The following is a 17336-nucleotide window of genomic DNA, read 5'->3' as shown; positions in this document are numbered from 1 at the left end:
GAGAGAAGTTTGAGGGAGAAGCTTCTATGAGTCCCTCTAAATCAGAGTTTTCTAACAGGCCAGTTTCAAGTTTCTTTCCATTGTAACTCATGCTGCCAGTGGAAGATGATACCACATCTCTGGTACTGCTAAAGCTCTCAGAAGTTCTATCCAGAAGAGAGAATCACAGTAGACAGGATAAAACAGGCAAAATGACAAAACAGAAAAGTTCCTTATCACAGAAAGCTGAAAACCAAGGTGTAAGAGAAAGCAAATGAATCCTGATAAACAGGAGAGGATAAAGATGAAATTGCTTGTAAGTCAGTAAGCTTAGATCACTGCATCACCAGTTTAATGTGTTTTGCCATTCACGTATTTTATAGCTAACAGTCAAATCAAGAAGAAAGAAGGTGAATAAGCAATTACTAATTCTTGAGCTTTCTGGACTCAATTTAGGTATTTCAGTTAATATTTGAAGTTTGGTAAAATGGCTCAGGGCCTTAAGTTTCAATTATCCTGTTTTCCAGTTGTCTTTTGCATTGTTAAAAATCTTCCTCTAAAAATGAATTAAAGACATGCCCTCTGTAGCAGGATATTTTATGTACGCCAAAAATAAAAACTATTAATAAAGAATTTATAGTCTGCAAAAGTAAGGTCAAAGAAGCAATCAAGGACCTGGACGTAACACATCATGAAGAAGTTTTACAAGGCATACAAGAATTCAACTTGGTAACTCAAAAGCTGAATTTCACCAACACATCATGCCATCATTGAAAAAACAAACAGCAGAATTGACAAAATACAGAGTAGTCAAATTTCATTAACAAAATTAAACCTCCTACATAAATTCCAGCACAGCCTTTTAGTATTAAATTGTTTAAAAATTTTCCCTAAAGCTTAAGTATTGAAAAGTTATTAAAATTGCTGTCTTGAATGAGTGAGGCATTTGCTAAGACTGAGAGACTGACAGCATGGATGCTATGATCCTCTTTGCATCCACAAAGTAGAACAGCATAAGCAATGTAGTATGGAATTTGACAGGACTATCTATTTTAAGTTTGACCATTAAGGACAGGATCAACTGCAATCACAGATGAGATCTGGAGGAAATGACACTTCTTTTTTTCCTCTCCTTAGTTAATACCTGAGGTGTGTGGACGTGTGAAAATCACTGAGAATTACCATAACCGGTTAAAAGAGAGTTTACAAAAAGAACATTAAAAAACTTTTAGGAACCAAAATAGCTTGGACAAATTTTTACTCCTCTTATCACTTTAATTTTATGCACAATACTGTTAATAAAATACAAATAGTACCCAAAATTTAACCGCTACTGACTGTTTGCTCTTACTGCAATTATTTGCAGTTTCTCAGCTTATGCATTCACATGAAGTTTTCATATAGTAAAAATAGTTATTTCAGTATTAAATTGGTAGCTCCACCTAGTGTTGTTCATGACCTATTCCAACAGGAATTGAGAAGTGGAGAGCTAGTCGGAACATGTAGCTGTACATTACTTCTGCTTGCTGCTTGGAAAAGCAGTTCCTCATACACCTTGCACACAGAATTGACACCCACACCCCTGGGCTTCATTTTCATCAGCACTGACTCCAAATAGCTCTCATGGCCTTACACTTATAAAACATGCCAAAATCTTCTTTCTTTTTTTGTTTCATTTTTGAAACAACAAAATACTGCTTTTAAAATCTCAGGGAGACAAAAAAAAGTGCCAGAAATCTTCCGACAACTTACTTAGAGACACATTTTGATACTACTGATTGTATAGTATTGCTATTACTGTGACAGACCCTTTCGGGCCTGGAAGTTGTTTCTCAGAAAGACTGTTCTTCCAGTATGGACCAAGCCTAAGGAATAGCAGATGGCTCATCTGCTCCTATTGCCTTCTCCTGGGGGATGGATATCTGTCTGGATAACGCTCCTGTTTGGTACCTGTGAAGCCTTTTGGAGAAAGGTATTACATTGACTTGGGACTCGGTGTCTTCAACTCGAGATGACTTTAGACTGCATCTTCTCTACCTTGATTGCAGCAACAGCTTAGCTTTAGTCAGGGTTGTGGCAGAATCAGAATGCAGACAGGGCTGACTCACCCCACACAACACTGCATGACTCACCCATGCAAAGTTATGTTGAGGGACTGGAGAAATACAACACAGGAAACTGTGAAGTTTCAGAAGATGCTTTAAAAGGGAAAGCTTACCTACACTGTTTCATTTGTATATATGTCTCCTCTCCTCCCCGCCCCCCCCCCCAAAAAACCCAACCAAGTGGGTTGTGTGCTTCTTGGATGACTGTGAAAAAAACCCCCATCTTGTTGTTTTAAGTGATATTACACACACCCTTCCTCCCCCCCGCCCCCCCCAGAAGGGCATTGCCACAATGATCCACCTTTGCCACCTGAAGAACAACTTGCTGACGTTCTCTTTAAAGTGGAAACTTTACTTGGTAGAAATTCATTGGCTTCTTTACAAAGAGTGCATCCCAGTTCTTTAAAACATCCCAACTGGGATGCATTCTGTACTGCACACACTGTACATTCTTCCAATTTTACATCTGGTTGGAATTTTAAAAGTTTTGGTTTTGAACCACAAATCTCAAAATAAAATGGTGTCGCAGAACCCTGGAGAACACCTCTTTCCCTATGCATAACCAGGGTGGCAGATCAACCCGCTTTAAATGACAGTGTGACGAAGGCCAGGCAGTTTCAGCGAGTCTTATTCCCCACACAAATGTATTTCGCCAGAAGACAGCATTCACTGTGTGTTATGTTGCCCTGTTCATTTTTTTATCTTAGACATACCCGTAGACTGAGAAGGAAGGAAAGGAATGATTAATTAGATGTTGTGGGGTCTGCACTGTGAAGACACACAGAGTATACCTACTTTTTTCAAATAAATATTTATAGCAGTCATAAGTGTGTCACAAACCCACTTCTACAATATGAAATAAAATAAGCTGATGACGAGTTCAACTGGAACAGTTATACTTCTATTTACAACAGCAAAGTTAGTTAAGTGGAGACACCTATTAAGTATTTTCCATTTCTGCAATGAAATATTGTGCAACCTTTAATATGACTGCTAAGTTTGCACGTAACAAGAGTTTCATTAAAAAGCAAGTTTTCCATGTCTCACATGATATGATTATTTGTACTCAGTTCACCAAAAATACAAGTTGCAGTAACATTTAGATCTCAGGATAACTTGATTTAGTAATTCATTAAGAATGTTAAATCGGCAGATCACAAGACACTCTTATTTTTTCTTACTAACACCAACCTGTAAACTTGTTTTTTAATCTTCTAAAAATCCCACTACTAAAGCTATCAGCAAGTAAGCAGATACAGCAGTTTTGAATGTTTCCTAATGGCTGAAGAGAATCAAAACTTTCTCCACATGATGACTACCAGAACTGAAGCCTACGGTTTTTGTCACAGAAAAGCAAATCCTGTGCTGCTGTGTTCTCAACAGTGTCCGTCATCTGGAACTCACATTTCAGAGTCTGAAGTCTGAAGGGTTCGCACCATTCTCCTCCAGGACCTGCTAATGCTACTGACTGTATACTTAGTGATAACAGGTAGGTTTAGTGTCATAGAGTGAAAGGGAAAACCTGGATCACTGAATCCAGTATTCTGCTGTCTCAGGAACCACTTCAGAGACCTGCTCTGCAGTTCCTTAAAAGGTGTTGGACTTGGACTGCCAGGTTGTTCTGTTTCAGAACTCACTTCTAAGAGCCAGAAATCTTCAAATTCTGAGTCTCATTTTATTTAGGACCATTTTCTTCTTGCGACAGCACCATTCTTCATCTTAAGTAGCTTACAGCAAGCCAATTAATAAGCAATCTGCATTTTGTTTTTAGTCATTATGACTATAGATTTTTAAGCAGTTCACTTTATAAATCTGGAAATAAATCTATTTAAACACAATGCATGCTTACCTGTAAGCATTAATGTAATCCTTTCTGTGTTGCAGAAGAAAATCTTTCAGCTTTCCAATATGAGAAATCTAAATTAATAGAAATCATAATTAAACTTCAGTCGTGAACTTGTAAAGTTATTTATTCTGTAATTAAACAGAATCATAAAATTTACTCTTTTATAGTAGAATGTCCACATTTTGCAAGCAGTCAATACATAAAAATAATCTAAAAAAGATCTGTTGTATGAAAGCACAACTCAAAAGTAGTCAAAATACATGTCTTCTATTCAAAAAACATAAACAAAACACTACTAAACACTAAATATAACTACAATATTAAACATTAAAAATATTAAGCATGACAATAACAACACAAAACATTATCTAAACTGGCAATCCAGAACCTAATGTACATTTTAGAAAATAAACTCATTTTAGAAGGTCACGCAAGAAAGTTTTAAACATTTTGCTGATGAGACATGATATAAATATTCAAGTTCAGTTATTAGAATTTGTAGAGCAAGGTGCTGTCCCTCTTCTATCTATTTTTGCTCTAATAGAGCGACCAGTTTGTGCCCAAACTAAAGCAGTATCTCTATCATCTGATAATCATTGCTAAGTTTTGCCAGAACATACATCCCTATCAAATTTCTGTTTCTGGATTTCCACTTCACTGTGGATACATTTTGCTATAAATCCATTTGATTTTCTTTAATAAAAGTCTTTACAAAGATCCTTTGAAAAGATGAAAACACTCCAAAAAATCTGAAAGAACTTTTGCAAACTTTAGTCCGATTTAAAAGATTTGGTGTAGCATAAGATGCTGCTTATCTTAGAGAATGGCGGAACTACAGAAATCAAGTTTAATTGGCCACAGAAATGAGATGACTACCAATATGACTTCCTTGGCAGGTCTTGAAGGACACATGATGGGGAGCAGGAAGAGGGGGGAGAATTATGTACATTAGTGGTATGTATTTTTGAGGGGGAGGCAGGGGGAACCTTTCTAAAGCATATTCTCAAATATTCATTAATAATTCAGTGTAAAAAAGCATGCAAGGAATTTTACAAAACAATAGTTGTTTTGGTTTACAAATACAATAAATGTGGTTTACTCCATGTATCTGGGAAAAAAGCATCAGAAGCTGTTCAAGTCTTAAAATCCTATTTTCATGCAAATGTTCCCTATAATTAAACAAACAAAAAACCACAGAGAAAGAACACAGAATAGTTTGGATAAATAGAAGATTAATTCCTGCAGTTATTTCTTCCAAAAGACCAGCAGCTCTTTGAAAAAAGTAAAAAGGAAAAAAAATGTACTTTGTAAGACCGCAGTGATTTGTACAACTAAAAATAAGTGTTTCCTTGTGCAAATAAATACGCATACACTTCCCTATTATTATTTGCTGTTTCATTTTTACTACAACTCATCATATTGGATAAGAATTTTCCCAGTTTTCATGTTTAAAGTTTTCCATGTGATTAACAGGATGGGAAATTTCATCCCATCCATAGCAAACTGAGTTCTGTTAGTACCTCCAGTAGATCTGAAGTTTCCTAAAGTCTTAGCACCGTCATAAGCAATAAGAAGGGAAATACTGAAATCACTACAACATCAATGAGGCACAAAGAATAAGCTAAACCATTCTACAGATGTTCCTTCTCATTGCCACTGGAACTTATTTTTTGTATACTAATCTCCTTCTCAGCTCAGACTCGGTATGTCATGAAATTTGCTGAATAGGTAAATTAAGCTTGTCTATGAAAGCAAAACATTTAAAACAGTCATACAGTGCTTCAATAGAACAATAATACTTAATAGGCAGAAAGAAAGTAGTACAGAGGACAAAGAGTAGAAATGTAGAATAAGAAACACATTTCAAAACATTTACATTAATATGTGAACAAACACTAAACTAGAAAAGAGATTAGCAAAACTTTTTAAGTAATAAATCTTAATATTACTGCAATAGCTACAATTTAGGAGTGATTAACAAGCAGAAAGAATCAGAATGACAAGCAAGAACACTGTCTTACAGTAATTAATTCATCTAGTCACAAAGAGCATTCTATTTAGGCTAAAATTGTCATCGTGTGTTTGAATTGCACTGACCCCACTTTGCCTCTCCTTCATTTGTAAAGCTATTTTCATGAATTTAGAATGACACCATTATGCCCATACTCGCATCAAGCTCTTAGTTCCCAAGATTTGCATCAGAAGTGAGACTTCTTGTTCTACTTTCCCTCAAATTCTAACAGCATCTTCTGCGATCCTGCACTGCTGCTATTTCTCTTTTGCCTTTTCTTACCGTGTACTGCTGGCATAGTTTTGGATTCAATTTGTCATTGCCATATCAACAAAATTAAAAAATTTTTACAAAAAAGAAGGTCTTGCTAGAATAATAGGGAATGTGAATTTTATTTAAAAAAAAAGATATTTTTTTTTTTTGGTGCAACACAATCTTCTGCAGACATAAAATATCCCTGATTATACAAATATAAATCTTGAAGATCTCTCCAGTGTCATCAACCTGCAATTATTCTGGCGTTATCAGAGGCACGCCATACACTCTTTACAAAGTTATCAAGCTCCAGCCTAAAGGTAATAAAGCGTCTCCCTAGTCCAGCTGAATGGCTTTATTAGAATTCTACTACTCTTCTTATTCATAAGAACCATCAAATCTCCAGGTTTACTGATTACCAACTTCTATCCATCTGTTCTTGCTTCAAAGCAGTCCTTTCCCTCAAAAGCTCTGCTTCCCTGCATGTGTGTTTGAGTTTATCGTCAATAATCCTATCTCCCTCTAACTTGTACAGCCCCAGACAAACAACCCCAAGCTTTTAGTTCCGTCTCATAAGACAGTTCTGCATTTGCCTAACCCATAATTTCCCTTTACATTTGCTCCAGTTTGTATCCATCCTTTTGCAATGCAGATGACTAGAAGGGTATTCACTGATGTTAGTTACTTTGTAACTCAGCTGGAAGTATCTTTTCTTCCACCATTTTCATTGACTAGTTTCGAGCTTATTCTTTGTTGTTTTGTTCGCTAAATACATATTCTACTGCTGAATTTCTTTCTTCTCCCCACAACTCCAGACACCAGAGTCATTCACCACTTGCTGTAACGTATCATGCTCCTCCCTTCCTCTCAGCATTCCCTCATCAGTAAATTTTACCCATCCATCTTACTCTGGGATTGATTTAAAAACTCATCTTGTTTAGTACTGTTCTTATTTTGGGGAATGCAAAAAGTAATTCCACTGTTAACCTCTCTACCTCTCTTCAGCCCAACACTTCTTCCAATACAGAAGCATTGCTTCTGCTTATTCATCTTATTGAGTTAATATTTTCTCTGCCAACCTCCTCTAGACTTCCCATTAGCATTTTATCAGGCACTTTATCAGACACCAGGTCATCTTAACGAAGGAAAAGCAGATTTTCTTGAAGCATCAAGTTGGCTGGACACATCCTGTTTTTAGGAAGACAGGAAGTTATACTGCATTGTATCTTGTTTCTATTTATCTTTTTCCCCTTAAAATCTTTTCTGAATTCTGGACCACTTCTGGGTCAGGCCCTGCTGATGCCATTATCAGTTTGCCTCTGCTGACTTAATTATAGGCATTACATTTGCTTCCCTCTGACCAAATGGTACCATCTTCAATTCAAGGTATTTTCATTAAAAATAGCTGCCTTCAGAACTTGGGATTTCTCAAATCCACTGTGTCTGAACTCAACCCAGAGATTATCTGATAACCACAATTTGAGTGCATTAAAATTCTGAGATTTTGTATAAATTTCCAATTCCATGCTTTGTTTCCCAGTGCATATCTTAGTTTTACCCTGCTGGTCCATGGCTTTTTCGTTATTAATTTAGTCTGGAGACCATGCCTAAACTATTCTTAATCTATACTCCAGCTGCATGACAAATCCACTTTTTTCCTCATTCTCTTTTTATTTACATAGCTAAAGAATATTTTAACTTTAGGGGGTTTTAATACCATTACTTAATTCATTGTGAATTTTGCCAAACTTGACTTTATCTCTACAAATTCTTCCCTTCTGCAACAGTTTTCCTGGCCAGTCACTGTCTGTCTCTCCCTCTGCTTTTTATTGCCTCTGGGCTAATTTTTTGTGTCTTCTCTAATCTTTTGAGTAGACCTAGAACAATTTTAAATCCCACTTGCATTTCAGCATATCAATTTTTTCCACTCCATTTACGCATCCTTCATAACTACAACTTCCCATTTGCTGTATATGCCTGTTTTCAAAACAATTATACCACCAGTTGACACAGCCATCAAAAGGATAGATGAAAGCAATTTGAAGATGAAGCACAAACACATCTGAGTATTGGCCTCTTGTCATGGTTCCCATTCTCTGCCTCTGGAAATGGGCTTTCTTCTTCTCTGAAAGTCTGGAGCAGAGAAATAAGCCTCTCCTTCAACCCTGAAATAATGAAATTATTTCCTTTTTTTCCCCTGAAGGGATAGGAGGACTTAGAGAAATGCCCTTCATAGTTGCAGCACTGTTGCACTACATTAAGATGAAACTTACCTTATGGGGAAGAACACTACTGAATTTCCAGATATAACTAACATTTTTATGAGAATCATGGGAAAAAAATACCTTTCCTCCCACTACTGCCAACATCACTTACATCATTATACTAACAGCATGTTCTCGAGCTTCTGTCCACTACCAGAATACAGAGGGTTATGTTCTTTCTGACAACAAAGACCGCTTACGAAAGTCCAGGCTCTCCCTCCTCTCTTCCCATTCCCACTGGCACTCCCTTGAGGGTCAATACCACACACCAAAACACTGAAATTACTTTTTTAAAAGTTACTCTTCTGGAAATGGGGGTTAATAATGTTTAAGACCAAATATAAAGAATTGGTTTCTTTCATTTTAGCTCCACAAATACCTGTATCAGCACAAGGGAAAGCAGAAGCTGGATAGCACCAGTAGGGAACTTCCTAAAAGACGCATCTGCCATGAAAGGAGGTATATTTAGTTACAACTTAAGAAACTTGAAATGACAAGCTCCTAAGCTCAGGTACCAAAGCTGGAAACTCCAGGCGTTATTTAAAAACTCTCAAGGGTAGTTCTGATCATAATAAAACAATTGATTCTCCACAGTGAAGCAGCAGCAGTTTTCCACTGGGTGGCAACAAAAGTGTCAGCATCATGCAAGTAAAATCCACTCTATAAATTCACACTAAAGCCTCTAATGTAACTTGTTTTAAGTTATTTCAGGTTCCAGTTTGCACTTCAAAAAGTTTATCTTCATTGTAAACTACCTCTTTAACACACATATCTGTGTTTTGTTGCCACTGTAGATTTTTTTAAACAGGTCTTATTAAAACATAAAAGCAAATATTGCCTATAATGCGGGTCCAACACAAAAGGAAGCTGTGAATGGCTACCATCTGCTACCACAGGTGGCATGCACAGCTCTATTTATACTTGGGGCCTTCGCTAGAAATGGTAGATGTTCGTCTATTTAGAGATTTTTTCTTATGATTTTAGAGCAGGCTATATTTTTAAACAAGAAGAGAAACAGGAAAGCATTCCCTCCAATGCAGCATCTTCAAAAGATGCATATACTTTAGAACAAAGATGCTGACTATGCTTCCTTCAGTATCTTAGCAATACATACAACATTTCTTTCCACTCCCAACAAAGAATTGATCACTCATGAAACAGTAGGTTCCAATTTGCATACGTTTAACCCAATGCAAGAAGCAGCAGCATTGTTTACGATTAAAATGATTGGAGTAGGTTCCCGTGACATATTGTAGGGAGAATTCGACAGCACTGAATAGTCATTTTCATTGAACAAACATAGCATTTTATCAAGTTTACTCTTCCATCAGAACAATAAGCAACTATTTACTACCATATAAAATTGACTGTTACACTTCGCAGTATACTGCCATTCTGAATTTTTAAAAGATGTACTTTGTTAAAGAAAACTTTAAAAGTACTTAAAACCAAATCATAATAGAAAGGCTCTTGCAAGTCATATGAGACACGGCATTTACTGTTGATTCAGCAGCATTGACAAGCACTGCTGATGGAAGTGTCTTATTAACCATAAAAATTAAAAAAAAAAAGTTTTACATTTAATTTTTCAATATGTCCAAAAAGCCTGATCTTCAGATGTCTTACCTAAATAGATTCCATCTACAGATTCATGAAAAGGTGACTACATTCTACAATGCCTTCTGCAAAGAGCAGAAAAATTAAAAAATATTATAATATTAATAGGCACCTATCATGTTTTCAATTCCAAACATACAGTCAACCCAAACATATCCACTGCCTACTTCAGAAGAAATTAAGAATTTCAATAAGACATTAGGTGATGTACAGGGACTGCATGTTTCTGACCAAAAAAAGTACAGTCTTAGTACTAGGAGGAGATACACTAATAAGTGTAAGAACGTACACTTGTTTTTATTACAACAAAATTGTTTCCAATGTCTAAACCATATTAAAAAAAAAAAAGTTGAAATTTTCCATGGTTAGTGCATGTACTGAAAGCATTTTCAGAAATCTGGACTAAAATACAAACAGAAAAGATACTACAAACAAAAAACCAATTTATATGAAATAAATTTTAAAATTAAGAGCTTAGGCTCTTACCTAGACTATTACAGTTGGGAAAGACTAGTTAGAAAGGTTTTGATGCAGAAATGACTCCTATGGAGTCATTTTCATGTTTTCCACTACAAACTACCTTTGATTAGAAGAGTTATGAACATTTTAAAAACACAACACATGAAAGGCCAGGTCCCACACAGCTTCCTTCTAGGTTATATTTTAAGCACTGTCAGCCCATTGAATTCACACAGGCTCCTACAGGATGTTGCCTAAGAACAGACAAGATTTTGTTTTTAAAATACTATGACCTGGGTTCTACATTTCAGAAACTGGAACCTTCAAAAGACAAAATTATATAATTCCCCGAGACAGTGACACACAATGAAGATTAAACCAATTAAATTAAACCAAGGATTAAATTCAGAGCTGAAGCTTCAGCTCTGAATTTAATAGTGTGAAAACTGTTATTTAAAGGGGTTTGGATGGTGACTTATTAGTATGCCATGAGGTGGTGCTGTCCTACCAGAATTCATTGAAGAGGAGCACTGGCTGCTTCCAAATGTCAACTGGCCAGTTTTCAGCTGATTTGTCTCTTGAGGGGATACATTTGGTTTAGGTTTCCCCAGCAAACGTGAAGTTTCTAAAATAGGTCACACAGATCAATTGCTCTCGTAATCTGAAACCCAAAAGAGCAAATAATATCTAAACTGTGGCGTGGGGGTGGCCCGGCGCTGGAAGCGGGTTGCAGGAGGCGAGGAGACAGCCAGCCTGGCTACCTCTAATCTCGGGAAAATTGTGACTTTGTTCAGTTTCTGCTTTACATCAGCATATATGTTACAGCAGCAGCAATGGGCAGGGCAACATTTTAACTGCATTTTATTAGTAGTCTTGCATTTGGAGCAAAGGAATTAACATAACCAAGAATGGGGGTGTTGTATTAATAAAAGTGTATGGTACATGGAGTAAGAACATTCAAAACCGAATTGAATTAAAAGCCTTGAAAATGAAGACTGAGGCATTTTGACTCTTTAAGATAAAGATGGTACAAACCTTTAAAAAGATTTTAAAAATAAAATGTGTAGTAATATCAGTATTTTTCAAATTTAAAATAGCACAATATTTTTTTGTAAAAGTAAATCAAAATTTGAAGGAATCACTGCAAAAATTTGCATTAGCCATTGTGGGATAATGGGAGATAAAACCTATTTGCAGGATACCACAGGCACTATTTGGTGATCATTAACAAACCTCTAAACTGCAGTAAGAAGCAAAGCAAATTTCCTAACGCCTGGTCTGGAGCAGAAAATGCTTCCTTTTGCTTAATATCAAACTGGCAAAAAGGGAAGAGTGAAAAAGCCCCATCTTGCACAGTAAAGAAAAAAACCAGCTTGCTTTTAAAGGAAATATTTTTTGTTTCTTAATTCTTGCTTTACTTATATCTATAAATACTGCCTATGGTTTAAAAATTGTCTCATTGATTTTTGCTACTGTCTGTTCATATTTGAAATACTTAGCCTCTAAAGTGCATTTTAGATCTGCACTTGGTTATTTTGATTTTTTATACGAAGTGGAAAATTTAATAGTAAATAAATCCCTATCAGCCAAAAAGCCTCACATCTTACCATGCTTTCCTTAAAAATAATCCAGAGTTGGTATAAAATTTGGTCAAGTACATGATGAAGATATTATTTTTTGAATTTTGCGACACAATTGCAAACCATTTTTCATTCAAGACTATTCTAATAAGAGTAAAGTAAAATTAAGACCTAAGAGCTCGAAAGCTCCAGTTCCCCATTGACCACAATCAAGACTGCAAGTACTCAGTATTATCACTGGATTTAGGTTTTACTGGGGTGCTATTTGGGGGTGCGGTTGCTGCATGTTTTAAAAATGTGTATGGTACCTACAGCAAACTCCAAGTGTATAGAAAAATTATTTTGAAGCCATTGAATTTATTTCAAGATTGAAGTTATTCTTAAAACCATTTTAATGCTTTGTATTTCAGGCATTTATAAATACAGAAAAAGAAATATTTTGTAGGATAATTACTTATAAACATTGAATTTCAGTTCTGCACCAGAAACCAGGAAAACTACAATACATGTAGAATTTAAGATAAAGAGGTCTGTGTTAATTTTGTCACTGTTTTCTTAGGTCTTGCGAGAACACACTGGTTTGATACCTGCATGTACAGAAGCACACCTAAATATTCTGAAAATGGACTGTAGAGGGTCAACAGGAACATGAGGCAACCTCCACAAAAAATTAGCAGTAGGCTTTCTAAAACATAATGTCATGCTAAATGTTTTTAGTAACCAGTCTTCATTTATTCTCTGTGGCAACAAATACTTTCAATAAAAAAAAAAGCAACATCTGATTTTAATAGAACTTACTATTTCCCTTTTTGCTGTTTATTGTCCAACTCTAATCATAACTTGCTTTAACATTTACATTTTTACACAATCATCCAAAACCTCATTGACTAAAATATAAACCCCACAACAATTGTGGGGAATGTTTCGGTTGAGAGATAAAAGTAAATTGGTCAAAATACATATTTACAATAATTGGCCTTTACCATTGCTGCTCAAAACGCTCCATTTACAACCTTTCAGTAACTGCATTCAGCTTTGCTTGTGTCTTTCTGTAAGAGATATTTTTCTTGTCCCTTGTTCTCACAGTCTGAACTCATTTAGCACTATGTTTTCTTGACTCAAAGATGTTTCACGACATGAAGAGATTTCCAGTCTCATAAAAGGTTACTCTGACCATCATATGAAATTCAGAATCCAAGTTTTTGCAGTGCAATTCAGAGAGAGTTACATGTGCATGTGCTTCACTTTGGGACTAAATTGAACCCGCTTCAGCAGAAGCCATCACAGGGCACCAGAGCAGTTAAGCCTGTGGCATCAGCTGTGCCAGCGTGCTCTCTGCTGAAGCCGCAGCCGGACCAGAGCCTCCCTCGCGCGCACCACAGTCCCACGCTCCTCTGCCGGGCCCTTTTTATTCAGAGTTCTACATTTTCGGTGTATTTACACCTCTACGCTGATGCAGCACAAGCTGACACAGCACTTACTCTGTCTCAAAATCCTACCACTCTGTCAAATACAATTCAGGGGGACAAGCACCGTTCTGTTTTAGTGTTCAAGTATTTTTCTGGATTTTCATCATCGGTACAATAGTGTTCTTAGTGCAAAAATCCTTTCATTATATTTCAACACCTTCATTTGCATTACGCAGATGAAACACTACTGTAGTGGTTGCTCTAGCATTTATGCCAACTGCTTCTCCCCCATTAAAATACTGGACTGGACCAAGCAAATGCCCAGTCAGAAGTGAGAAGTTTATGATTCCTTATCTAAGGAACGTGTACACATCAGGCACAAAAGCAAATAAATAAATATACTGGAGAGAAGCTAATTCTGTACACATTAAGATTTTCATTCAAGTGCTTTATGCTATCGGCAGAAAAATTAAGACAAAGGGCCTCTTTTTTTTTTTTTTAACCCCCTCACATAACAGGAAACCCCAAGACCTGGATCATCTGCCCTAAATCTTAGGAACTTACTGTAAGTCCTAAGGCCTGACTTAGGCCCTGGTCACTGTAAGTCCTTATGTGGCTGATGCAGAGTGACGCACTGATAGAGGCTATTCACATCTTCGGTAAATCTAGACAAAGTTTCTCAATTAGACACACAGATTTCTTCCATGCTGCCTCACTTCAAATGGACTGCTTGCTGCTTTTCTGAGCAAGCTACTATTCCTCTGTTATAGCATCTAGGAAGCAGAACCAAACAAAAAAATCCCTCCTCCATCCCTGGGGAAAAATAGCCCTTATTAGCCCTCCACTAGCCCTTATAACAGCAAAAATTGTGGCTAAACTGAGGTGAGGAAAACAACAGTAGCAAAAAACCCCCGATAATCCTTTTAATAACACTTGGACCAGACAGGGATAGTAACAGAGTCAGTCTGAAATCCAGTCTGCTAATATTATCCCGTTCCCTCCACCCTGCCCCTTTCTAAGAAATAGAAGTGTCTTCTAAAATGGTAATTAAGGCAAACCGTGACAGGTTGTCAACTCTATAGCAAAGGCTAGGAGTTTTTCAGAGCACAAGCTGGCCTAAAAGTGTCACTGAGAATGAAGGCACCTTACTTTGTCCCCACTTGAGAATCTTCTGACATGACCGAAGTCCAGCCATAATGTCTGAGAAAAATCCCTCCCTTTAGAGAACATTGCTCTGTCAGATTTCTCTTAAGTTAACTACTAAATGACTATTAGCTTTCCAAGGTAACGTATGATGTGGCATGAAAAATGTCTCTGGACCCCTGCGTTTGTTCATCACAAAATGCTGTTCATGTTGGTTTTGATCTGCCTAGGGGAATTTGCCAACTGGTTTGGCCTATGAAAAAAATGGTCCCCCCCAACCATGGGGGAGAATAATTTCTACTTGAAAAAATTCCAGCAGATAGTCACGTAGAAATTTCTCTTGAGAAAGTGCTTGCAGAATTTCAGAGCAGTAAGCTTTAGCTGTAATTAAAAGGGAAATCAATGCTATTCTTTCGTGTCTGAGTAATGGTGACAATTCAAAAGTATATTTTTTAATCACTGAAAGCAGAAACTCCTGGCAAGAATTTAAGTTGTGAAGTAAGGCACTTTTCCTTTCTCACTTTTTCTCAGCGATGAATCTCAGTAAGATTTTTTTAAATGTCCATTTCCTGTAATTTTGGCAATTTTAGAGTATAATTATTTTTACATTTTTATGATGCCTTTGGGGTATCATTACAAATATTTTTTAAACATTTAAACTTAGAAAAATAAAATTAAGTAATAGCTTCTCTTAAGGAGAGACTGTCAGCCCTGTTCTGACTAAACAATCCCTTTTAAAAGCAATTTAGAGATTTATATCTGCTGTAACCATAGAAATTAATCTTGAGTTTAAACAAAATAGAGTAAAACATAATTTATTTAATGAAAATCAGAACACTGCTCTTGCAAATGAAAGCTGGGTTTCTGATTTTTTAATTCAGCAGACAGCTTTGTATGCAGTCGTAAGATTTTATTTGATGGGCTACTTCTTACAACTTAATCATACTCGACCAATTTGAACAAAGCATTCAGATTTCTGAGTATTTTAATTTTACTCGAGATAGATGTCAATCAGTAAGAAAAAAGTTTAAGACTTTTCAGATTAAAGAAGCTGAAGTTAAATGTAAGAAACATTTTTAATGATAAGAGCAATCATGAGAAACTGCTATGACATTGTGAGGCCAACAAGACAACAGTACAAAAATTTTTATGAGTTTTTCATACAAAGAGTTTGGAAATAGGAGAGAAGAAAAAAAAGCACAAAGTGGGAGACATTTTTATACATCAGCATAGCTAAAAAAATTACATAATGTTCAGAAAAAACAGTGTTTCCTATAGACTAAGAGTATTCACAAAGTTGCATGAAACATTCCAGCATGCAGACCCTCAAAAACAATGATAATGCATAAAGAACTTCAAGGTTAAAATAACGAAATATTTATAGCTCAGTTAAGTAAGAGCTAAAAGAGCATCAGCATTTGCTGTGTTTTCAACAAGCAAGGAAGAGAACTTGAATTTCACATGAGGAAACACTGATATGCTTCACAATATAACATCAAAACAAGAAATCATAGCCCAAAACCTAGAAAATTTTGCACATCACAATAGATTGAAATAGTTCCCTGTGGGAACACCCATAACAGACACATAATTTAACAGAAGTTGTGAAAAATATACAAGTACACAGTAGAAGGAATCTTTATCAAAAGAAATATAACCTAACAGATCATTTCTCCAATTCCCGTACCTATTATGATAAACTATTATGTGGCACTTCTAGTTGTTACATTACCTGTATATAAGGCCTTCTTCTAAGCCTCCCTCAATCATATCAATAGGAAATTATCAGACCATGTCAGAAAAAAGAATAAAATTCAGCCTTATTTACAACTAGAAAGCTAAACTCTAAACTCTATACGCTAAACCCAATTAGTCTACCTATTATACAATGACAGATATATAACTGAAGAAGAGAAAGAAAGAAGATTAAGCTGCTTAAAAGCCATAAGTTTCTACAAAGACAGTAACTGTTCATAAGCCAGAGTACCAACTCTCAAGTCCTCAGGAAGCCCCTCTACATGGGGTGACTCACTGTCTAGCTTTGCTATTTGAAAACCAGCAAGCTGCTACGATATTTGCAGCTGAAAACATAATGTTTACCATCATTTAAAACTTTATTTCAACGTAATTTTTTTTCTCACTGCCTGTGACAAAGAGATCAGTTTCCAGTATGGCATTGCCCTTACCTCCTTGACTGAGGGTCTTTTGAAGAAGGAAGTTAACAGCTGAACGTAAAAGGGCAATCGTTACAAAAGCACTGATTTCAAAGAGTAGGTTTCTGTTGTCAATACATAAAATAACGACATTCTCTACTCCAATGTATGAACAGTTCTAGGATGCCCCTATCAATCCAACCAGACTACAATCTGCAGTGTTACTGGTTTACTCCAAATACTTTTGATCCCCCTGTAAAACCTCATTTGAGCGAAACTTGAACCTGGCTCTTCATTCACAGCCAGAAACGAAAGCGTTACTTACAACAGCTTTAACTTTTACCATCAAGAAAACAAAGGTAATGCAATGGCACACTGACAGACAACATTTTAACATGAGCTCCCTCCAAAGTCATCTCTCTCAAACAGAGAATGTAGGTGACTCTTCCTGGCAAAGTAACCTTCTCCTGTCTTGCAGAAAAGGTAAATCGTGTGCTCCTGTTATCCTCCCCCCA

General features: G+C 36.3%; 1 protein-coding gene across 3 annotated transcripts in view; it reads right to left on the bottom strand.

Annotated features, from left to right (window-relative positions):
* The window catches only part of STX18 (syntaxin 18), a 69218-nt gene that overhangs the window by 29094 nt on the left and 22788 nt on the right, over positions 1–17336 (bottom strand). For all 3 annotated transcript variants that reach the window (XM_072862875.1, XM_072862877.1, XM_072862876.1), the window contains one exon: positions 3934–4001. In XM_072862875.1, coding sequence (XP_072718976.1) covers positions 3934–4001 — 68 coding nt within the window. The remainder of the gene's footprint in view (positions 1–3933; positions 4002–17336) is intronic.

The sequence above is a fragment of the Ciconia boyciana genome, chromosome 5 (genome assembly GCF_034638445.1).
Source record: "Ciconia boyciana chromosome 5, ASM3463844v1, whole genome shotgun sequence".
Classification (NCBI taxonomy): Eukaryota; Metazoa; Chordata; class Aves; order Ciconiiformes; family Ciconiidae; genus Ciconia; species Ciconia boyciana.
The sequence above is the reverse complement of the archived record's forward strand: the minus strand, read 5'-3'. Positions and strand labels throughout refer to the sequence as shown.